Source organism: Triturus cristatus, chromosome 6, assembly GCF_964204655.1.
Source record: "Triturus cristatus chromosome 6, aTriCri1.1, whole genome shotgun sequence".
NCBI classification, from domain to species: Eukaryota; Metazoa; Chordata; class Amphibia; order Caudata; family Salamandridae; genus Triturus; species Triturus cristatus.
Window position 1 is genome coordinate 860,159,358 of NC_140589.1, and position 24,757 is coordinate 860,184,114.

At 42.8% G+C, this 24,757-nt stretch overlaps 1 protein-coding gene across 1 annotated transcript in view; it reads left to right on the forward strand.

The window, feature by feature from the left end:
* Positions 1-24,757, forward strand: part of LOC146817969 (chitin synthase chs-2-like) — a 281,940-nt gene that overhangs the window by 179,919 nt on the left and 77,264 nt on the right. Inside the window, exons 11-12 of the mRNA XM_085609724.1 lie at positions 11,902-12,186; positions 16,315-16,494. Of these exons, the coding sequence (XP_085465850.1) occupies positions 11,902-12,186; positions 16,315-16,494 (465 nt within the window). The remainder of the gene's footprint in view (positions 1-11,901; positions 12,187-16,314; positions 16,495-24,757) is intronic.

A 24,757-nucleotide genomic window follows, 5' to 3' on the forward strand; every position in this document is an offset into this window, starting at 1 on the left:
GATGCAGTCTATCCAGACTGGTCGAAATGACAGGAACCAAGATGCACTTAGTTTCTCTTAGGCGAGGCATGTCCAGATGTTGTACCTTTCGATCACGGTATTTCCGCTCCAAGAGTGCTTTTTTCATCTCCTTGGTGACTGGGACGTCCATTGCATAGCAGATAGAAGATAATCAGGATACCTGCTGTTAGAAACAGGATCAGCAGTACACCTCCATAGATGCTTCCGAATACGAAGTGTATGAAGATTGGTATAACTCCAGGTACCGTCTGAAAGGTGCTTAGAAGTCCAGAACCCATGGCCTTAAATAGGTGGACAATGCCAGTCATATTAGACATGTTAAAGATATAATTCACCATTTCTACTAAATGGAAAGGGCAGTTTGTATTAATAAGCGCCTGTATCTCAGATGAATGCCTTGCGATCTGGAGATCAAAAGTCTCTCGAGCTGATGTTAAGGGCACAGACCTCTGTGAAAGCATGGCTTTCATTCTGCTTACAGTATCAAACTATAATAAAGAAACATTTAGTGAAGGCCATAAGGCGCCTCCCTGACTGTATGAGTTGGTGGAAACAATACTTGCATACAACAAGTAACCCTGGAACTCACGGTTACCAGATATGCGATGCCTGGGAGCATTCCACAGCTGCCTTGATCGTTCAGCATTAAATAACTCCTATTCAAAAGTAGTCCAAACGCTGGAGTAATCACGTCAGCTGGGGCACTCCTCAGATGACAGAACAGGTTTGCCACAGAACCATTACAAGCCACGTGCAGTAGCATGTCCTGGCATATAAGCAATCCACTTAAAACGCTCTCACGGTTTGTACCACTGAGAAACACTCCTCGATCCCCACTCTGACATCAAAATCTGTATGGTAATTCCAAAGATTTCTTAATGTATTCTTTACCGATTTTTTCATATTTGCCTGCCTACTTTTGTTCGAGGCAATATTGAAATCAAAAAGTAGCGACCGGTAGATTTATGTGGCCATGGATTAGCCATTCTGTGGACAGTGATTATGCCACTGTAAGCGGTAACCTATCCAGTTTTTCTATACGCAGCATTGCATATTTATTTCCCCTTTGTGCCATTTCTATGTGCTTATGTGTTAGATTGTATTCAGAAAACAGAGACGTACTGTTTATAAAACGCCAAGGCACATAGCCTGCAAACAAAGATTGTAGCGTCCAGCTTAATGACATGATAGAACGTAATTGAGATTGCCCATGTTGTAATATGGCCAAATCTCGTTCCAGTATGTCTATTGCAGAAGATACATTGTTGCCTAAGGAATATATCCTGGAGGTCAATGTTGTTAACCCATTGTCTACCACTGCTAGAGATTTCTCTAAGTTAATACGGTCTATTTCCCGTATTCTCTCTGCGGCCTCTTGTTGTGAGATTTTCCAGATTTCATTGTAGGCAGCGTAAATGCCAGCATATATGAAACATTTTTGACGTGGTTTCCTGGGACCTTGTAAAAAATCTGTAAACTCCATATCTGGTGTGAGTAAAGATAAGTGTTGTTTCACTTCTGTGAGTGTTGAGGTTTCTAGCCAATTAAGGCACAACTTCCCAACACTGTAGGATGTCACTACCCCTGGATGTTGTCTCTGTACATAACGTGGATCTGACCTATGGATTGTGAACCCTTCGGTTTAACCCATAAATCTTTCCTGACAAATATTGGTGTCTATGGACCAGATCAACCATTTCTTCCAATCGGGGTCTGATCTGTTGTATTGTATAATGTCATCTAATGTAATCCCTTTTTGTGATGTTCCGTTTCCCCCGGTGTGCGATGGTGTTGGTAGCCGAGTTGTGTTCAAGTCTTTATTCTTGGCTAGTCCAAGGCAAGACGTCTGTTGCACTGTCTCATTCAAAACATGATTTGTTGAGGGATGAGGCATGCTCTAAATAAAGCTTCCGCTCCCTGAACCTGTCATTCACTAGTACCCCAGACCGATTTCAAGTCTATGGTGTCCTTCCATAAGTCGTAACCTTGTTCAGACAACCGGGCAATAAAGGATGCAGAGTAAATCTGTTTGGTGTTTGTTAACATATTTTTATGAGCTGATGTTGGTGTAACCTTATAATAATATGACGCTGGGTCTGACATATTAAACCCTGAAAAATATGGAAACTTTTGTGAAAATGTTTTTGAACTGCCTTTTGGCGGTGTTAGACAATGTTCCTACTAGTGGTAAGTGAACACATTTCTAGGATTAGCAGATTTATGCAAAAAATGATGACCATAATGTTGATAACAATACATTGATTCATAATCTGCTGAGCTCTTCAATGTTTCACTATTAGAAAATTCAGCAGATTTTTCTAAATCAGACAACATGTTATTTACAGTTTCAAAATCCTATTCATCGGAAAATGTACTTGAGGTAATGATATCATTCAATGATATTTTGAACAAATGTGGAATTTTAAACATTTCTGTTGTGCCAAATATATCGAAATCAACCTTGTCCCAAAATATACCATCAGGTATAGGAACTGCTGTAATGTTCATTGATGACAAGTCTCTTCGTTCTCGATGAGATGATTGATGTGGTTTTAAAATTATATTCACCTTTTAGGCTGCAGAACTTTGCCTAAGGTATTATCCATTAATAAGCATGTTAAAAACTATTACTAAGCCTAACCAGGAAAGAAAGAAAAGCACCACAGTGATTAAACATAGTTATACCCATGGTGATACCAGGTAAGTTCTTTTGAGAAAGTTCAGAAAGTCTTTAACTTGCTGCTTGCATGATTTTCGGGCTGGTGTCGTTTCTGGTTCACTTGGATCCAAGGAAAACGTATCAAAGGTTAAGAAGTAGCCAGAAGCAGTTCGATCAATTGTTGGAATTGCATCGGGATTTGTTGAAATCGTTCTTTGCTCTTGTTGAGGCATGTTGACGTAAACATCAGTATTTGGTCTTATGGCAATTTGTGTGTTATTCTATTGAGTTTGATTTTGAAGTTGAACTTCAGGTTCAAGAGGAACGAGTTCCATAGCATTGTTGCATAGTCCTTCAATTCGTACAGGGGGCTCTTCGAACGTGATGAGTCTTTCTGTTTGAACTTCTTGAATTGTAGCGAGAGGAGGGCGTCTGCTACATTGGAGTCCACGTGACCTACTGCTTAGTATCGGCCACATAGTGTAGTTTGATTAGGTCAATTGAGACAGCTCTTTTCTCCTTTTTTCCGGCAAGAGGCGGTAGAAGTACAATTCTTGTTCCTTCAATAGCTAGGACCGGTACAGGTTTTCTGTAGGATTGCCCAAATTCTTTTTTGTCTGCTATTTTCTCTCTGACCAGATCCCTGACTTTTGGGATCCAGACAGGTCTTGCCTTGACTGATTTGACTTCCCAAGTGGCGATATGCTTCAGGTGAACGTTACTTTGTTTTGTCCTGGATTCATTTAGATCCTGTAAAACAGCCAAACGATCATGGATGTCAAAAGACTTTTTATCCGCCACTGCACCTTCACAATCAAGATCGGGTCCCCACATTCTTGTCCGAAATAGGACCTCATATGGAGTGACACCCCATAGAGACTTTTTGGCATATTGTTAATTGCCCTCTGGACTCCATATAGATGTTTCACCCAACTCTCACCCGTGCCTAATACTCTAGCTGTCAAATATTGCTTTAAGTCTCGTTTTTTTCTCTCCACAACCAAATTTCCCTTGGGATGGTACGGAGATGAGTACCGCAATGCTACACGTAAACCTCCCATGGCTTCCTTGTAAGCCCTAGAGCTAAACGCGGGGCCATGGTCAGAATGTAATGTGCCTATTGCATATGTGTTTATATAGACTCACAAATCTTTGAGGCCAGTTCAAGCGTCAGCCGAGCTCTGGGGCCACACCGATAGGAATCTCAAGCAGGAATCCACTGCTACCATAATATACCTGTAAGCCCATCTCTTTTTAAGGGGCTGCAGTAGTCCAAATAAACACACAATAGTGGTTTGTCAGATATTAACAATGGTGTCTGCGCTGGACGTGTTACGGTGGAACCCTTCATCTGCTGGCAGATGTCACATTTCAAGAGATAGGGCCTCATATAGGTAGCTAAATACCGGTCGGTAACGGCCGAAATTCGGTAAATATCCCGTTACCGACCGGTATTTAGGCATTTGAGATGTAGGAGGCATGATTTAAGGATTCGGTAATTTACCGAATCGGTAAGGGATCGGTAAATTACCGAATCCTTAAATGATATGTAGGGAGCACTCAAGTGAGTGAATTTCAGTAGTAAGGATTCGGTATTTAACACCAACTACAGGTTGATGTTAAATAACGAATACCTTTCAAAAAGCTAAATTTGGCTGCTTTGAAAGTGCCATGTGGCAGACATACATGCCCTTAGGGCATGTATGTGCGCCACATGTTCACACATGCACGAATCAGGGGTGCAACAGGGTGTCAATGTGACACCCTGCCACCCATGATTATGCTTCCCCTATTACCGATTCGGTATTTACCGAATCGGTAATAGTAAATGGCTTCCCATTCATTCCTATGGGCCTCCAGGCCCATAGGAATGAATGGGAAGGGATGCATTATTACCGATTCGGTAAATACCTATTCATAAATACCGATATTTACCGGATCGGTAATAATTACCGATTGTTTACCTACATACTATTTACCGATTCATAAATACCGAATCGGTAAAATTCGGTATTTATGAATCGGTAAATATAATTTATCTACATATGGCCCATAGTCTTTAGTCTGCTTTGTTAACCCAGGCCACCAATAGCGTTGTTTCAATAAAGAAACATTTGCTGTTACTCCTGCATGTGCAGAACCTATCCCTTTTTGTGCCGTTAGGATTAAACCTAACCTACAATCCATGTTTGGAATTACTCTATCCCCCACTCCAGAAATCTGAGCAAATGGAATGTTATTGGCATCTAACTTGTAGAAGTACTTGAGTGGAAACATTTTCGGTAGTGCTTTGCTGTTTTTGCGTGAAGCAATGACAGCCAACATAATCTCACCGTCTATTCTCATTTTAGAACGAGTGATTGCAGCTACGGAAGTTGCGCTTACAGCCCCCTTTGTGGCTTCGTCAGCCAATGAATTCCCTTCAACGAAAACACCATCACGCTTATGACTCAGTGTGTGAATCACGTGAGCCCTTGGTAGTTCCGATTTAAACTTCACTCCCTAAACCCTTAGCATTTTATGGTTAATTGTGCCAACTTTTGCGTCTTTTAACCCGTTCTGAACCCAGTATTGCAAGTATTCATTGTAAGACTGTGCACAATGAAAGGAATCGCACACGATTAGTGTGGGGAATTCTCGATCCGTATTTACTAGTGCCAGTATCAGCGCTTTTAACTCTGCCAACTGTGCCGTGCAGTCTCCAAGACATTGCGTTTTTGTGCAACTTGGATGGAACTTTAACAATAGCACATGCTGCACTATATTGTTGCTTACTCCCGATGGTCGGTTGGGCAGATCCGTCAGTGTAAATTATATATTCATACTGATCTAGAGGCATTATTTCGTTTGGTAGAGGATATTTTTCTTCGTATCACAGGAATGCTTTTGTATTTCAATGTGGGTCGTACCTGTATTCTCCATCTGTTGCAATGAGAGAATTAGCCCATTGTATCCATCTTGGATGTAAGGCTTTAGCGTTGAGGACGCTTGCCTTTGTAGCAGCCTTTAAGGCCGGAACCGGAGTCACTACTATTATTCGTTTCCCCTGAGCCTGTTCTCTTTCTCTCACTACAGCAGTCTGTACTGCTATTAGAATATTTTCTGTGGAGGCAAAGCGCATCTCAGCATTTGTGTACAAATGGCATTTGTATGCAATTGGTCCTGTTTCACCTTCATTATATGTTAGATAGGTGTAGCCAGATTGACCCACAATTATAAGGATCACTAGGTTGCGTATGTTTACGCGTGTCTGTAAGTGTTTGGAAGCTATCATGTCAGCTTGTAAGGAACATAGTGTATCTGTGTGTTCCTGTGTCCAATTTCTTGCTGAGAAATCAGGTTTTATTAAGTCGTAGAAAGGTTTGACTCTTTTTGCGTAATCTAAAATGTATGTTCTACCAAAATGTAGGAATCCCAGTCCTGATTGTAGATTTTTTAATGATTTTGGAGCTTGGAGCAGCACGCATTTTTCTAAAAAATTGGCTGCCAGGCTTTTCCCTTTACTTGAAAGCGCATATCCTAAAAACAGGACACCTAGGTGGGCAAATTTTGATTTTTTAAAGTTGCATTTGTAGCCTTCAGATGCAAATCCCAAAATTATGGTATTCAATCTGTTCAAGTGTTCCTCTAGGTCATCGTCCATCAGATAAATATCAACCACATAGGACAATTCCGCTTCATCTAATTTCTGGAGTAACTCAGTTACCCTGGCCAAAAACAACCCTGGGCTGTTCCTTTACCCTTGGGGGAGTCATCAAAATTGCTGCTGAGACCCTAGCACTGAGAAGGCTGTCAAATACCTGCTTTCAGGCCCTATATTTTGGCAAAAGAATCCATTTGAGATATCGAGTGTTGTCTTGTATTTTTTCAGCACAATGTTATTCATTAATGCGGCACTGTGTGCATTTTGAACTGCAAATGTCTTAGTGCAAGTGTTTAAATATCTGTGATCTAAAACTAGACAATATGTATTGTATGGTTTCATGACTGGAAACAAAGGATTGTTCATTTGAGAGGTGCAAGTTTCAATCACCCCTTGGTATTCAAGTTGATCTAAGATCTCCCTGACCTGGTTGTTAGCTTCTTGCTTTATTGGGTACTGCCTCTGTGCAGTTGGAGTATTTCTTAATGGAAATATGTGGTGGGTTGAATCCTCATCCCATCCAACATGGTTCTTGTATAATACCGGAGCCTGGGCTACCGCCCACTCCTGTGCATATGTATGTTGGAAGTGCCTGGGAATATGATTTGAGAAGGCTCGTAGAATTACCCTTTCTCCTTTAGGGCAATCCATGACGAATGCTGGCGGCCAATCTTGTTCAGCTAACAAAATGTGAGGTTCTCCCAAAAGAGACCTCTCACTTTCCACTTCTGTCCCCTTCCATTTGGAGCGTTATGTCATATACTTTATGTGGGACACTTAACCTAGTATCAGGTGATTCCACCGTGATATAATCATTCAAGTCTGCTGTCACCAGAAATTCCATCAAGAGCTATTGTTACTTCTGCCGCACTGTCTAGCATCGTCAGAGCCCATTCCCCGTTCAGTAGTCAAGTCCTCAGAATTCTGGGCATGTCTGATCTTTAGACCTGCAACTTTCTTTTTCTTGAACTGTGGTTTTTGCTTTGGTTTTTCTTCTTTTTTAGAAGTGTAATCTTGAGCATGCTGCTTGTCTGTGGACTTTGTACGCTCTTCTTGTCTGTCTGACCGTCCTTCCCTCTCAGAGTTTTTCAATGAACGCTGAAAGGAACAAGAGGAAAGTGTATCAGTCTCCTGATACCTGTCAGGTTTCCTAATATAATCCCTATTCCTAAGGTTGTACCTCTTTTCGGAGGGCTCCTGTGGAGGAGATCTACCTCGGGATTGAGATCTGTTTCCTTTGAAATGTTGTCCCACTTCTTTTTAGAAGAAGTAGGTGTCTGCTTAGTAGTGTCTTTTTCAGGACTGCCCATCAGTTGTGGTTTTAAAGATTTCCCACCCAAACTGTCTCTGCTGAATTCTGCATATGCCATTTCAATTATTTTGGGTAGTTCGTGTTGTTGATCTATAGGACTGAACTCCCTTAGGCGTTGCCAGATTGCCACTGAAGCTGCTTCCCCTTTAATATTAGCTAGTATTATGGCTGATACCTGGTCATAGTAACCTAGTAACTTCATCCCTAAGTTTAGGGCAGGTATTGCTCCGTACTTGTTTTGTATTTGTCTTAATACATCAGGTACTACTGTTAATTAAGGAATACCATGAGTCCTGGTGTATATATGGCAGCAAAGACTGTATCCCAAGTGGTACAATCTTCTACTTGTGGTGTTATCCCCGTGGGCAAGCAGATTATAAGCATTCTGTGTTTTTCATAAGGAGTAGTATTCAGGAATACTGCTTTGAGCTGAGTTATTTTCTGAGCTACCGAGAATGGTAATTGTTCACGTTTCGTGGGCATTTTGCCCATTACCACATGTAATGTTTGTGGTGAGATTTTAGTTGCTGTACCCTGAGCTTGAGTTCCATTTGTTGCAACTATTGCTGGTTGGACTGTAAATGTCCTCATGACGAAGTGCATCAAGTTTCTGTATATTTTTATTACATCTTTGTGTTGTGTGAGTAACTCTGCCTGTGGCAATGTGTTAATGTCAGGATGTGGTGTGTAGACCGCGAATATCAGGCCATGTTGCCCCTTCTCCTCCAAGTGGGCCTAATCTTACTCGTCTTCTTATATGGGGTAGGGCGCCTTTAAACCAGTATAAGTGTTCCTGGTACATGAGTGGAATCTCTATGTCCTCAAACGGACCATATTCCAACGGTGCATCTCCTTCTGTGTAAGAGTGAAATGTCTTTGTTCTTGCATTTTTTTGCTCGGAATCTAACCCACAAATAAAATACCTCTATTTTGTTTGATTTTTGTGCCTCAATCACAAAAACTACTAAACCATCCCTAGCTGATAAACCATTTTCTAACAGTTTCATGGTGACTGTATGTCTGAATTTTTCTGCAATCGGAATAGCGTCTGCATTTTCTCCTCCTGAAAAGTGCAAATTGTCCACCACTCCCCGTGCGTTCTCCACGCCTTCAGTCATTATTTAGAGGAAGAAGTATTTTCCAAGGGTACTAAGATATGGTTTTATACACAATTTTAGGAACACTGTGTCCTTCAAGCTTGAATAAACAACAGCTAATAAATAGTCTTTTTTAGCCTACTCAGCTGTGGCGGACTTTGTGCCCACCCACTCCAGAAGTCTGGTGTTTTGTGAGTAGGGGTCTCTGAGAATAGCACGACTGAACTACTCAGATTCTACTGTTAAAAAAGTACCCTACCAATGTTGGGCGTCATGTTGTGTAGTTCCTATACTATCTATACAGGAACGGCGTGTTCCGGATAACATAAACTGTGGGTTTGGTGGCAGACTGGTTCAGAGCACCCCCACCGGATACGTTAGCCTGTTTGCGTAAGCTAGCTCACAGTGCCACTAGAATCTCCTCTTATAGGGGAGAGAATAGTTTCTGGCAACCTCAGAACATGTCAACCCTAATTCCCCAGGATCGTGAAAACAATGTACTACTTTTTCTCAGTCACCGTGCTCACTGAGTTTGTATCAGAGATACACAGAATAAACAGTCTGGGCGTTTTAATAAGTATTTATTGAACAGTTGTCATTATAGTGCAGAATGTATGAGCTGCAACAATCATTAGACAGTAGAAGAGATATATGATTAGCAACACTACAAAAGTAAAGGGATGGTATAGTTCTACCATCTTGCAATAATCATTAATACACACAAGTATATAAAACACATGATAAAAGTGCAACCTAAAAGTGCGTACTCCTACGATGTCTCTCTAAGAAGATGTACCTAAATGTACCTAGAATCTGTGTAGGTGTTATGCCAAGAATCCCTCTAAGGTCTAGTCCACCCCATTACCTGAGAGTTAGAGAATGTGGGACCCCGTTCTGGTCTCGGGTTGGACACCCTGCGAGGGATGTTAGACCATTGCTAGCTGGAGTGTCTGCATGCAGGAACCTCAGCGTCTCTGGTCAGTGTGTCAGCCGGGAAGTCATAGTCTCCTCTGTCTCTCTAAGCAAGACATGATGTATATATACCCACAGGTCTCCCCAGGGGTCCTAGCTTCCTGTGTTACTGTGTTGGCCTAAAGTATGACGTCGGGCTTGAACTTTAACATAGATATTATACAGGAGATTTTTATTCTTCTGTGCATGTAAGAAGCCTCATGCATAATGTATGAGTATTGAACCAGGGAAAAACCCACATTCTGAATGCAGTGTCGTACCTAGGTAAAAGGTCAGTGCCCAAGAACTGTTATGTATGTAATGTAGAGAAGAATATAGGTGAAAGATCGTGATGTTACCTGCGCCTATATGAGGTACCTATATGGAATATAACAATACATGTTATCAGTGAGGATGCCTGCTCCCTACGCTGTATCCATGCTTATAGCGGCCGTACTTATCTCCCTCTGCATGCAGTCTTTGTCAATATCTGGTAAGGGTGTATTTGTCCAGCCTATCCCATGTGTCAGCAACCTGCTCATGCAATGAACGCTCCCTCTCCTGAGTGTCTCCCTGACCCTGCATACCCAACTAGAGTTCTGCTATTGAGTCCTACCTGTCCAGAAGCTCACATTGCAATTGCCTCCGTACACCATAAGTTAGTCCCATTCCTGCTCCACGCACCACCACTTTCATTGCCTCCCACTCTTTTGCTCTATTGTCTGTGGTGTTCCAGTTGAAAGACATATAGTCTGTCAAAGTTGTTGAGGGGACTCGCTACCGACCTGCTCTTCCAAGCGATCCGTTATCTGCACCGAAGCCGTGAGCGCTGCTCCGAATTACAAAGTAGACCCGACGCCGGCTGCCGTGTCACATCGACGCCAGCGAGAGAAGCTGTAATCTGCCCGAAGCCGTGAGCGCTGCTCCGACTTGTGCCATGGGCCAGACGCCTGCTGCAGTGCCGCATTGACTCCCAAGCGACATCACCGTCACGGAGCCGATCCTCGACGTGGGTGACCAAGAATCCATCGGCAACTCGACCTCGTAAGTAACCGTGGTCTCGGCGCCATCGTGACGTCACCACCTCGACGCAGTAAGGAACCGTCGTCTCACCTCCCCTGCGCTGCAGTAAGGAACCGAGTCTACACCTCCCCTGGGGTCGTATGGAACCGAAACCGCACAGCGCCAACGAAGCAGCTCCTCCCCGACGCCGTGAGCTGTCTTTGTTTTTAATCGTCATAATAACTCAAGGTGGAATTATTTGTTGCTAGAGACTGCATTTAAGTGAAAAACCTATTTTTCAGCATATTTTAAGTTCTGTATTGTGGATTTTTGTCGTTTGGGTCTGGTGTAAAGTCTATATAAAAATACTTATTTGTATAACACAACCTGAGACTGCAAAAAAGCAATTTTAAATGTACAATAGCCAAATTGCCATTCAGTGCCTTGTTACTATATCGCAATTTGGGTTTATGATTCAGTATTTGAAAATGGCGTGTTCATGGCGTCCCTTTCAAATACAGTGCTATGTGTTGAAGCTTTGCCACCGAATTACAGAATGCAGCAGACTTAGAAAGAGGAAACAACTAGGAGGAATAAAGATATTTCTCCTTGCTGCGCCTCCCCAGGGGTGATGTAGCATTTTGAGGCATTCCAGGGTTTATCAGTGTTGGTAAATCTGGGAATGTGGCAAAATCCAATGGGTGGATGCATGGGAACACCCACGGAATGCCCACCTGGGGCAGAGTGACACAACGCAGAGATTTGCGTAGCATTACTCCAGATTTATCAAGCCATACAGGGCCACTCAAGTTGGTCTTGCATGGCTTGAAAAAGTGTTGCATTGTCCTTGCGTCCCCCTTACGTCATGCGAGGGAGACGCAACACACTAGGAAATATGTCGCTAAATTCTTACTAAGAAGGTGAAATACTTTCCTAGACAGTGTTACTATGTGTGATAATGAGAAAATAGTGAAGTAATACTTCATAAAATGTGCTGCTTTATGCCCCACAATTAGCTTTTCTTGCTCCATAATTTAGTCAACCCTGCCTCATAATTTGGTCCTACTCGACTGCATAATTCCAGTTGCCCTGCCTCTGGCATGTTACTTTGTAGTTGGAATGGTCAAGTTAATATTGTTGCTGTGATGATCACTGTCTACTGCCTGTGCAGCACTGACCCACCACTAATTAAATACATTAAATACTGTGCCCTCAGGTGAGGATCGCTGGCTCTGTACTTTGCTGTTGCAGCAAGGCTGGAGGGTGGAATACAATGCGGCATCTGATGCCTTCACCAATGCACCACAGGAGTTCAAGGAGTTTTACAACCAACGACGACGATGGGGGCCTTCTACCATGGCCAACACACTGGACCTGCTACACAAGGGAAAGGAAGCATCACAGAAAAACACTTCCATTTCTACTCCCTTCATACTATATCAGATAATGACAATGGGTTCTTCCATTTTAAGCCCTGCTACTGTGTGCTTGATGATTGCAGGTAAGTGCGTTTGAACAGCATGTCTGTTCCTTTCATTATAGACATCAATCTGCCGCAAAAAATATACTTGAGTCAAACTGGGCCCTGGTCCTGAGTATGTTACTATACATAACAATGATGCACTTCTTTGTCTATGCTACTGTTCACTGCCTTCTGGTTTCTTTTCACATATGTTGTGGACTTACATAGAGTACTTCCAGCATATATGATGTAAAACTGGTCGAGTACACAACTTAGATAATAATAAAAGGTATTTTTGAATAAGGCAGAGAGGTACATTGTATGAGGCCCCCACATCACAAAAGTGACTCAATTATAACTCATAAAGATTGCCATACTACAACACGTTGCGTGTAAGAGTCACAAATATACTGAACTATACAACTGGAATTCATTTGCACTATCCTTTCATGGGAGAAGTAAGGCCTGTAGTGAAACTAAGGGACATATTTACAAAAGATTATCGCCACCACAACGTCACTTTTTGTGACGTTGTGGTGGCGGCAAGCCCTTCGCCTTATTAACAAGGCAGTGTTAAGCCCCTTTTCACGCAGCACTTAACTTGAAAGGTGCAGGCAATGGGGGCTGCGGTGGGTGTTCCGCCGCAACACTTTTGCTTTTCGACACTGCCCCCTATTTACAAGGGTGGCATAAATAGGAGGCAGCGGCAAGGAAAACCTAGTCTTAACCTGTCAAAACGAGGAGAAATGATTCATTTCTCATCGTTTTTGCTGTTCTGTTTGCATTCTGCAGCTCACATTGAACCAGCAAATCACCACTAGTGATTGTTCGTGTGCAGGAAGGTGGCCCTTCCTGCACATAAACAAGCATTAAAAAAGAATGAGTTGCAACTTCTATGTGTGCACATAGAAGTTACAAATCACCATTACTATTTGATTATGTGTAGGTAGAGTCACCTTCCTACACATGAACAATCATTCCCCACAACGCAGGCACCTTTACACTGAGGTGCAAGGGTGCCTGCGTTGGCGCTTGGCAGCTAAATTTAGTGCCAGCGCTAGGGGAAACGCAGGGGTGCGCTGCATTCTTGTAAATACGGCGCATTCCTGCATTTCAGAATAGCGGAGCGCTGTGTTACCAATTTTAGCTTAATGCCGTGCTCCACCATTCTCTTGTAAATATGCCCCTGAGACTCTTAACTTGCAAGAGCAAATACAACAAGCATTGAGAAGGCCAATAGTTCTGTCTTTTTAACCCCTTCCCCGCTCATGACGGAACCACTCCGTCATGAGCCACGGTTGCCGTGTGCTCATGACGGAGTGGTTCCGTCATGCCGCGACCGTTGGCGGCCGCTCCGCCCACGCAGCGCTGTTTCCCCGCCTGTGCGGGGGGACAATGCAACTGGGTGGAGTCATGACGGAACCACTCCGTCATGAGCACAGCTCAACCGTGGCTCATGACGGAGTGGCTCCGTCATGAGCACAGCGCCACCGCGCTGCCCCCAAACCCCCCCCAGCGCTGCGGCGGAATATCCGCCGCAGCCAAGGGGTTAAAATTAAGCATACCATTGCCTGCATCCATTCACCAGCGAGAAATAAAGGTGAATAACAATTTGCTTCTTCTCCCCCACAAAGATCCAGTCTGTCAACTTCAGTCTAAGTATGTGTAAACCAGACTCTTAGCATGGTGCAGTAATACTCCCAGTGCTACATCTTGGACAATTGTGTGGCACTAAGGTCAATGCTTTAAGATATTGTGGACAAGTCAGCTTTTGAAATTCAGACGCTAGGTATTTTAGGAACGCACACAGTTAGCATTGTATAATTAGCCCTTGTCCTCCGATGAGTATGTGACCTTTTACAGTGCCAGAGAGTCCCAAGCTCGATATAGTCAATCATGACCCTCTGGCCATCCCCACTTGGTACCCCTTAAGGGACCCCAGAGCCCCCCGCATTGTATGAGAGCCCTTGCAGTATCAATGCAGGCTCTTACAGTCTATTTACCTTAAATATTTCTTCAGCGGCCTCTAACACTGAAGTCCACACACCAGAGAGTTTACTACAAGTTAAGGAGGACTAGCAACCCAGTGGTGTATGTGCAATCCTTTCATGGATCTGTGGTTGGTCTGGTACCAATAAATTGTTTGCCTGCATAGTGTTTCCCATTTATTGGCATTAGGAACAATGTCTGTTACATCATAGGATCTACAACTATTGATTTTCTTAGGGACCTACCTAACCCTTTTTCCTACATCTGGCCAGGTATATTCTCTCTGGGTTGGTTCATAAGCAGCCGCTTACAGAGGTGGAAAATCAGGGGTTTACTGTGTACCATTTTAACATTCACTTCTCAAATTTCGTAAGTTCTCTTCATTGCCCATGCTGTATTTATGAGTGTAGCACTCAGTGCCTCACTTGGAGGTAGAGGAACTTCTCTTGTTTTGTTAAGCCATACGCCATCTTCAGTTTGGCAAGGGGCTTGGTCCCCCAGCCCCTTGAAATATGGATCCCACCATGAAGCATTTCCTGTCCAGTTCATTTCTGATTTTACCTCTTCACATTACATAGTCCTTTCTAGTAAGTGATTAATGAAACACTACTGTTTCCCTGTCTCCTTCTTTCCCCATTCTACCGTGTACCACAGGTAAGCTGCTTAAAGTTAGATTGGGTTGTGAAAACCCTCCTTTTGTCATCTAAAGTTACAGGAATTTGGGGCCATATGTAGGTAGGCCGTGTTTTGCTATTCTCTAATTGCAATTTTTAGGGAATCGCAATTAGAGAATAGCAAAACGCCATGTAGGTAGGATTAGCAAAATATTTTGCGAATCCCACCTATTCCTTATTTGCGATTCTCTAATTGAGATTCGCAAATAAGGAATACCTTGCCATTCATTCCTATGGGCTAAAAGGCCCATAGGAATGAATAGGAAGACATTCTCAATTTGCGATTCTCAATTAGAGAATCGCAAATTGAGAATGCTATTTCAAGGTTGCAAGGGTGTCAATAGGACACCCTGTTGCACCCCTGAAATGAGCATGGGTGCACATGTGGCGCACATACATGCCCTAAGGGCATGTATGTGCGCCACATGGCACTTTGAATAATGCAAAAAACTGCATTATTAAAAGAAATCGCAAATTACCATCAACCTGAAGTTGGTGGTAATTTGCGATTCCTTAAGCCAAAATAGCACAACTTGGGTGCTTTCTACATTGCATTTAAGGAATCGCTATTTGGGATTCCTTAACTGCATTTGCAAAATAAGGAATCGCAAATTTTGCGATTCCTTATTTTGCATGTGGGTTGTTGTTGCCTACATAGCATACTGCCCAAATTGCGATCGCAAACGCTGAAATTCTGCGAATTTCAGCATTTGCGATCGCAATTTGCCTTTCTACATATGGCCCTTGGTCCCTACTTGGGGCTTTTCCCTCACCATGATAAATTTGATAAACGAATTTAATGCCCGCTGGCGTTCTAACCTGACCAGAGTGCAAAAAAAAAAAGGAAGCGCATACCTATGAAAATATGTAAAATAATTGTGAGGCTGTCTGTTCAGAAGCCATTTCTACTGGCACTCGTATGTGTATTATGTGAAAAAGGCACTTATTACTTAAATTGCAATGTGCGCCCTTCAGATTACTGCACTGCTATTGGGAGGATGTATGGGCGAAGGAAAACAATTGGGAGACTGAAATGCACGGGGGTTGTAGATGAATGTGTATACATTTCTTCCTTATATATCCCATATGTTGGTGATGGTGTCTGGTTGCGGTGATAATGGCCACCTGCACGGAGAAAGAATGAGCCATATGATTAGCACCTAATCAGTTTAATGGGGACCTCATTGGGCTGTCAGTACGATACATTGTAACTCCAAGTAATAAGATTAGAGAGCTCAAAAATGAAAAGACAAATTAAACAACAACAAAAAACAAGCGTAATTAAAATATCGTATAACGGCTACAAACCTAGATGAAAGGACAATAGTCTTCCCAGACAATAAAGCCACTGGGTTCTAGTACTCTTATTAATTGGAATATGAGACACCATAGGTTACATATTTGGTATGAAAATGATTTCACATCACCCAAGAACTGTTTACGCCTATCAGTAGAGACATGCATAGTAGGCTTATCACTCTGTGTCTTGATTGGTGTATTACAGGTGCCTTAAGCTTTGTGTTTCATTGGAATGGAAATCTAACCATCGTGTTAGCCATCATCCCTCCAGCATTATATTTACTACTCTGCTTCGTGACCAAACCTGACACGCAAATCACTGTTGCTGCTTACATGAGCATCGCCTATGCATTCCTGATGACAGCCACTTTCCTTTCCATCATAGGTGAGTGTGCGGCTGCTAGAGAAGATTGTGGCAACTTGTGTATTTCCATCTCAAGACCTTTAGTAATCTTCACAGTGCTTTAGCAACTGCATTTGTGTTACATACTATATATTACTCATAGAGAAATTACATGTACATGTGTTGCACTCTCGTTAAACCTCAAATAGGGCGTTCAAATCGCTTCTTAACTGGTCCAATAAAAGCTTCCTCATGCGACCTTCAACTGGTGTGAGTGCAGTTCAATCATTTGGGACCCCAGTGGCCCTCACTTGAAAATCTTAACTGCTATTCTGATGTACTTCACAAAATCCTTGCAAACCCAAAACAAATTTCACTTAAACGCAGAGGGGCAGATTTACAAGCCCCTTGCGCCTCTTTTACGCCACCGTTGCGTCACTTTTGTGATGCAGTGGTGGTGCAAAACCAGCGCCATGCTGCGGGGTATTTACAACGTGACGCATCTGAGAGATGCGCCACGTTGTAAAGCCCTGCACCAGAAGTAGGCGTTCCTGTGCAGGGGGGAGGCGTTCCGTCGCAGGAACGCCTCCTAAAAGTGGCTGAGTGAAATCTACAAGATTTCACTCAGTCACTTTTGAGCCCATGCTGCGTCAAAACCCTGCGCCTGCTTGAAGCAGGCGTAAGGATTGACGCAGAATTGTAAAGATAGGGCACCCCAGAGCCTTGCTGGAGCTGCGTCGCGCTTGCGACGCAACTTCAGCAATGCGCTGCCTTTACGGCACAGATACGTCACGCATCTGTGCCGTTTTTGCCCCATGGTGCACCGCATTGTAAGTGCGGCGCATCCATGGTGGCGGAGCCGTGATGCACAATAACTGGCGCATCCCTGCTGATATGCAGGGATGCGCCAGTTATTGTAAATCTGCCCCAGAATGCCTAACAATGTCAGAACGATTAACATATTTTTTTTCTCATCTGGCCCCAAAACCTAATCAATTGAGGAATTTAAACTTAGAATTTACATTGTAGTGTGCCTCAAATTCAAATTTAAATTGCAAAATAGTTTTGGGGGGGAATGTACTGCCTTTTAAACTCAAATCTGCCTCGATTGTCACTAAAAGTATCCCACTTGTATGTCAAAATGTCATCTAGCCGGATCACAAAATGCCCTTTTCATCACAGGTAGCAGTGCAATATGGCCCACCAACATTCCCCTTGAGGGGTTCTCGTGACATCATAATCCAGGAGACCAAAGGCAAAGTGCTTTGTTAACATCACCACATCACTACCTTTGGAGTATAGGACGTTACCTCTTATGTTACATTTATTTTGGGATAGTTAACTTTAAAAACATTTTTCAAACAGGGAAGTGTTTACTGAAAAAGTAAATAAAATACTGGAGTCTTCTGTTTGTCTGCAATACAAGTATGTAATTAAGCACCCTTTGCTTAGCCGAAAAAATATTTTCTCTGTAGAAGGAGACATTGTTGAAGTTCTTCCCTTGAAGGTGCAGCCAACAATAGTGACAGCTTGAAGTCAGAATATTTAGGCTTTGTTTAACTTTCACGTCTACTTTATTGATAAAATAATAAATGATAGAGTGTGTGGAATTGTGAGATTCTGTGACTGCAGCGTTATCTGTGCAAGTATGTATTCAGCACACTTGCCACATAATTTGGTGGCTAATTTTCAAAGGTCAACAAAAAGTTTGTATTAGCTTTGATGGATCGAAGTAATACTTCCAGAGAATGTGGAGCATCATTTTCCTTTTCTTGCCACATAGTTTAAAGAACCCTGCTGTGTCATTTGGCCCAATATTCCTGTTTAATCCTAGGTGCCCTGGCAATTTTAAAGCAATGCAGAGTGCTTTGGGCGCTATCATTATGATAATAAAAAATATATTTCACAGGGGTTAGTCACATATTTTCCATATTTCTCTGGTCCTTGTAAAATATGGTTTGATGTACAACTGCATTTTTGTGTGTGCCGTACAAGCACTCAGCCTTGAACCTATTCCCAATAATGTTGCAAAATTGCTCCATTTCCCACCTGGTAGAAATGATTCCTTCTCCAACTCAGAAAACATCATCCTTTTTACCAGCACACATCTGATATGTCATCCATCTGCACCTTCCCTGACAATAGTTCTAGTTTAAAAAGGTGTGATTCACCTTGACATTTTTTGTTGAACTAGATTGATACCAGTGACATTAGGTCACTAATTGGTAACTGTTGCCTGGATAATTATTTGTATGTCCACTACCCACAAAAAGCTGAAAATTTCACACAGTGTCTCATGTGATACCAAGAGGTTTTATGGCAGGAGCCATTTTGTAACACCTTCCACTTGGTTGGGCAACCACAGTTGCTTTTGTTTCTGCAGGAAAGCATCATAATTGCCAAAAACTATAAAACTATCACCATGCCTCTTCCTTTCGACAGTTGTAGCCACATCAGAGAGGCACTGGTCTTCATATCCCCATATTAAAGTTGTTAGTATAGAGTTAATGCGTGGAAACATTTGTGTGGAAATTCAGAGTTACCAAGGACGGTGTGAAGAGTATTACAGATGATATCATCACCTCAAGTGTATCACTCCAGAGTTTGAATACTGAGTTGGAGACAAGCCAGGCAAGATAGTTAACACATTGCATACCTGCATCTGAGATATTACACACAGATCACCCCATTGTCAAAGTTATATTTTCTGTTTTATATAGACTAAGGTAATAACCTGAGAAGAGGAGTGCACAGTAATGCTTTTGACGAAAGTCAGAAATCGAGGAATTGGGCTCAGATATGAAGGGGGGATGTCATCCACACATGCCTAAAGTTTAACTACTGAAGATGCCTCCAATAGACCCCAAAAATAACTAACTAGTCAACCGCATCTTATGAAGAAGCACAAATGTCAACCTAAAAGACAGTGGTGTTGAAGGGTATCTCTTATTGGGTTCTACTTTAATTGTAATAGTCACAGAAAGATAAAGCAAAACGACAGTCAATACAAGGGATGAAGTTTTGATTAGATAGATGGGTACTGAATATTTGAGGGTTTAGGGACAAAGCTGAACCATCAATTTAAGGTCATTGGCTTATTTATGGCATCAATACATTTGAGGAGACCTCTCTTAGTAGCAACCTATGCTAGTTTGAACGGGGCTAATAGAAGTGATAGTAGCTAGGTGAGAATCAAGTGCAATACCTCAACATCAGATTTCAAAGCAGTAGTTGCTGCCCTGGGCTTCTATTAGCTTTAGCAAAAGCTAGGTGTAATTCATGGTATATAGTTTGGATGTGGAAAGGAAGGTGGGAATATTTGAGGTTTGCATGAGAGGGCTATTAGAAGGAGGGCTATTAAAATGAGAGTTGAATGCCCAATAGAGTGAGGGAGTCTATCCATGAGAAAGTCTTGAACAGCTGAGAGAACACCTGTGCTTAGTGTATACTATGAAGACTTATCGGGACAGACAAGAAATTTAGTTAACTTAGTGGTCAAGAGGTTTAAAATGAATTGTCTTAGGAAATGATGCATTGAAAAAATAAGAGTGGGGCAAATATGAGGTTGACATAACTAGAATAAATGTTTGAACTTTAGTTTCTGAGAGAGGAAGAGGAGACAAACAAGAGGGAGAACTTGTGGATTTCTATGATGTCATAGTATTTGTGAATGTCGTAGGTCCAGGAGTATGTAACCAGATATGTATATCACCTAAAATTAAGGTCTGGTTAACTGATGAGGTCCTACGATTCTAAGGGGCATATAATCAACGATTTGCGATAATTATCGCAAAGCACGCTTAGTGCTGTTTCTTTTATCGCCGGCCATCGCTGGATTACCATGCCGTGATAGCGCTGTATTATCAACGCGTATCACAAAGGCGATAGGTAATCCAGCAATAGCATGTAAAACTAGCAATAGCGTGAGCATTCCAGCGATAAATCAACTGCGCTGATGAAAAGCTTGCTAATAAGCAAGTGTGTACTTAACCTAACAATCCACCTCCCATTGACAAGATGGTTAAGTCAAGTTTTTTTCAGGTGTTAAATTCCAGCGATAAGCGCGGTTAGTGTGAGTTTTCCTATCGCTTCGCTGGCATTGATAATAGAGGGAAGTTGTGTTTGTGACTGTTTCAATGGAGTTTAAGTATATATATCGCTGACATGCAAAGCGAAAAGGAAAACGGCTACTATTGTCGGAAAACAAGCGCTAAAGCTTGTTAGCGAGTCCTTGTTAATGGTGCGATATAAAAATCGCCGCTTTATCGCCGGGAAGTGCTGCTAAACTAGAGAAAACTCACTTGATAATATGCCCCTAAGAAAGAGTGAAGTTAAGCTCTAGATGAGCCTGGAAGATGGTACAAGTAAACAATGTTAAGGCTGGTAGAGGAAGAAAGAAAAATGTTCAGGAAATCAATGTCCTTAAAATCACAAAACTCAAGTAGACTCAACTCTTTTGACAGCCTTTCAGTATCCACAGACAATTAATCATATGCTTTCATTATATTATCTGAGGCTCATCTCATCTTGTCTTATCTGATGATCATCATTCCCCTTTTTGTAGCTATACAATTAGGTGCTTTGAAGTGGCTGCCAAGTTGCCCAAGTGCGACACCGAGCCAATAAAATAAATAAATGGAGTGAAAGTGTACTGTTGAATGACTACAGAATTTTGTATCAGGGTAATTATACACAAAACCTCTCACTTTCTCGCTCTGTCTTCTCCTCCCCTCCCTACTCTTCAACCCTCCTTATCCATTTAGACTTGACTTAAGTCACGAATATCGAGTACAAAATATGAAATGGTCACAATATTGTGACCAGAGTATTGAGGGACAAAATATCTCGAGTGTAAAGGGTCCTGGGCTGGAGAGCGGCGGCAGTGGGTGAGCTCCGCTGCTGCTGAGGCGCGTCACTCCTCCCCTTCCTCTTTCTGCCTCCGGGTCCTTCCCATCCACGGTCGCAACCGCGGAGCCGTGCCATGCTGTAAGGAGGGCCGTTGTGCTGTACTGGCGCAGGAGAATAATAGCGGTCAACAGTGGGAACCGCCAACTGATAATGGAGGAGTCTGGTATAGCGACTGAGGTGCATGCACCGCGGAGACTTTGAGACTTCCCACAGAGCTGGAGACGCCGTGTGAACTATGAAGGTGCTGCAGGCATTACGAACTTGATATTGCGAGGTAATCAGGTGCTGGGCGGACGCTTCTTATGTATCGCAGCTCTTGTTAATACCTGAGAGGCTATCTGGAGAGGTAAGAATAAAACCTTTTAACGGAACTCTCTGAGACAGATGGCCATATTTTTCCTCTGAAGGAACTAGGAGGCTCGAGGGTCACTGTGTTTGCTTGGGGCAGTAACTTGGGTGGAAAACTGTCCACTCAAAACTGAAGTGCCCTTTAACCCTATAGCTGAGAGCTATTCATTCTGGAGGCTTGCACCAGATGGTTCTGAGAGAATTAGGATCAGGAGAAAGAGCTACAGCCCAGCCCCTACTCCTCCAGCGCTGACACAAAAAGCAAAGAGAAAAGCAGCACAGTTGCGAATTCTGGCAGCCAAGAGAGGAAGAGACATACAATGAGCATTGCAATGGTTTTGGCACTTGCGGGTTTCTCGCCCCCGGCGCATACCCCTTCAGGGATGTCCCCAGGTTTCTCAGGGTCTGCACCAGAAAATGTTGCCAGTGTCGTTAATGGCAGGGGACCCGGGGAGAAGAAGCTATGGCCCCAGGCAGGATACTGGGTATGGAAACTCCAGGACTCTCTAGCATGCAGCAAGAGATTAATGAAGGTGGGAGCGAGGTACTGGTTTCACAAATGGCTATAAAGAACACAATTGAGGTGAAGAGTGTGATGATAGAGTCACCCAACCGTCTGAACGACTACCCTGTATTTTCAAAAAATCGTAAATTGACCCAGGTAGCGACCAAGCAGCTTCCTGCGGACCAAGTACCATCTGGTGAGACAGTTCAAATCACCCTGGATAAGGTATCTGGCATTACTACAGGCCATAGTGTACTACAGGCCATAGTGGGCAGGCTGTCCAAGAAAATGTCGCAGGGAGGCCTATACAGTCTGCTCTGGGGGAGAGTGGGGACGTCCCTATTAAGGAGCCAGTGACACTAGGTGACCTAGGGCTTTTGTCTCCTTCAATATCTTGTGGTCTCCAGTTGAAACCCAGGGTTAAAGAGCTGGGTTCACCTAGTCATCATGGGGATGTGAGCGCGACTATCGTTGCTGGAGGAAGCATTGCCACGGCCCAATCCACAATGGTTTCGATTTCTCAAATGCAACAGCTTTTTAAAACTATCTTGGGGGAAATATGTGATTGCAAGTCCTCACAGGCCCAGGAGCTATCTCTACTACATCAGAGATTAGATAAGATTGAGCCTCTGGTACAGCAAATACCAGAGCATTTTAAAGAACTGGAGCTACGTGTATCAGATATCGAGGATCACTCCCTGACACGTGACTCTGATATTGCCTCTCTTCAGAAAAAGCTACAGGCCTCACAACTAAAGTTGTATGACATGGAAAATTACGCAAGATCACCAAATCTGCATTTCACAGGGATCCCAGAGGACAGTCAATGCCTCAACTGCCAGCCCAATCCTCTGGTCTACACAGAGTCATTGATTAGAGACCACAGAGGATCTTACTATAATGAGGCCCCACAGAGTCCCCTTCCAGAAACTTCCAGGGGCCAAGTCTCCCAGGATGATGTTTGTCAATTTCACCGATTATCGTATTACAGAGGCTATCTTAAGTAAAGCGATTAAAAAGAGAGACATTGTTCTATCCGACGAAGCCAAAGTGAGAGTGTTCTCCAATATGTCAGCATCTGCAACACATAGACGAAGAGACTTTGTGAGCATGATGGATCAATTCAAGAATGCAGGAGCACAGGTCTCTATCGTCCAGGAGTTTAAGTTGAAAGTCCTATGGAAAGGAAAGTTCCATCTCTGCTCTCTTCTTGAGGAAGCCCAATAACTGCTACAAAAGATTACCCAAGCAAACAGAAAATAGGGAAAGGGGTGGTATTGGAGCAGAGCACGATCCCTAGGCCTTTAGTACTTTGGGACTATATATAGCAAAGGGAATTTGTAATATTTTTTAAAGCCTGATGCTTTTTTCTCTTCTCTTTTTCTTCTTGCACTTTTTGCACTTCTGGCACTTTAGGCACTATGTTCACTTTAACCGTGTGCATTTTTCCTATTGCACTTTGTTCTCCCCCACAGGGGATTGTGTATATGGTGAAGCTGTTATATTTTTCCCTTTTGTATTAAGGATTAGCTTTCTTGGTATAAGTGTTACTGTTAGGCAACACGATAGCATTTTGCATCTTACATTTTATGCACTGTGTTCACTTTCACTATGGCACTTTAGTACCTTCTCCTTTCGAGGGAGGACTGCTAGTTTGTATGCTGATGGGGAATAAGTTCACAACACTACTTTACTCTTTCTTTCCTGACAAGAACAGGTCGTTTTGTAAATTCCTAGTTTAAAAGTATTGCAGGTCATGGCCAACAGAACCAGCCCAAGTTGGTTTGGATGCATATTTAAAGCAAAAGCACTTTATGTTTTTGAGAATGATAGTACTTTAAGCAGGGAATACTCAGCAGGGGAAAATTATGCTTTATGTCACTGAGGAGGTGAGGGAGGATAGGCGTGCAACCAGGCACCCCTGTAGGATGGGACGGCTGAGGAGGCGAGGTAAGCGCTACTTCTTTCCTCAGGTAGTTTGGGGAGGGCAAGGGTGGTGGGGTTGGGGGTTGAAGCAGCAAGAAAATGGCACAGTAGCAGCAGGAAAGTAAAGGATATGAATCAGGACAGGAATGTAATCAAACTCGGTGAGCAAGTTGCATGTGGGGGGTGTTATGCCACTTAGAGATGTCAGGTAATTCCAACAATGGAGATGGTGCAAAGTGAAATATGGCAAAGGAGAGAGCAAAATATGATTTTATGGATTGCGTTAAGGAGGCATGCTCTATTCTGAAGGATATCTCAAGTAATAAAAGTAATTTCATATAATGTAAATGGTTTCTTGAATACATGGAAAAGAGGAGCAATGTTAAACTGGATGACCTCATTTATCCCACAGATGATCTTTCTTCAATAGACCCACCTGAAGTCGAACTCCCCCAATTTCACACTCCCCAAGAAGTATGCTCACTCATACTTTGCCTTGGCACATTCTGCGGTACAGGGGGTGGCTATCTTACTTTCTTCTTCACTAGATTGGGAGATAGGAAAGGTGATCCGAGATGAAGGTGGAAGGTGGATTTGGATTGAGGTTTCAGTTAATTG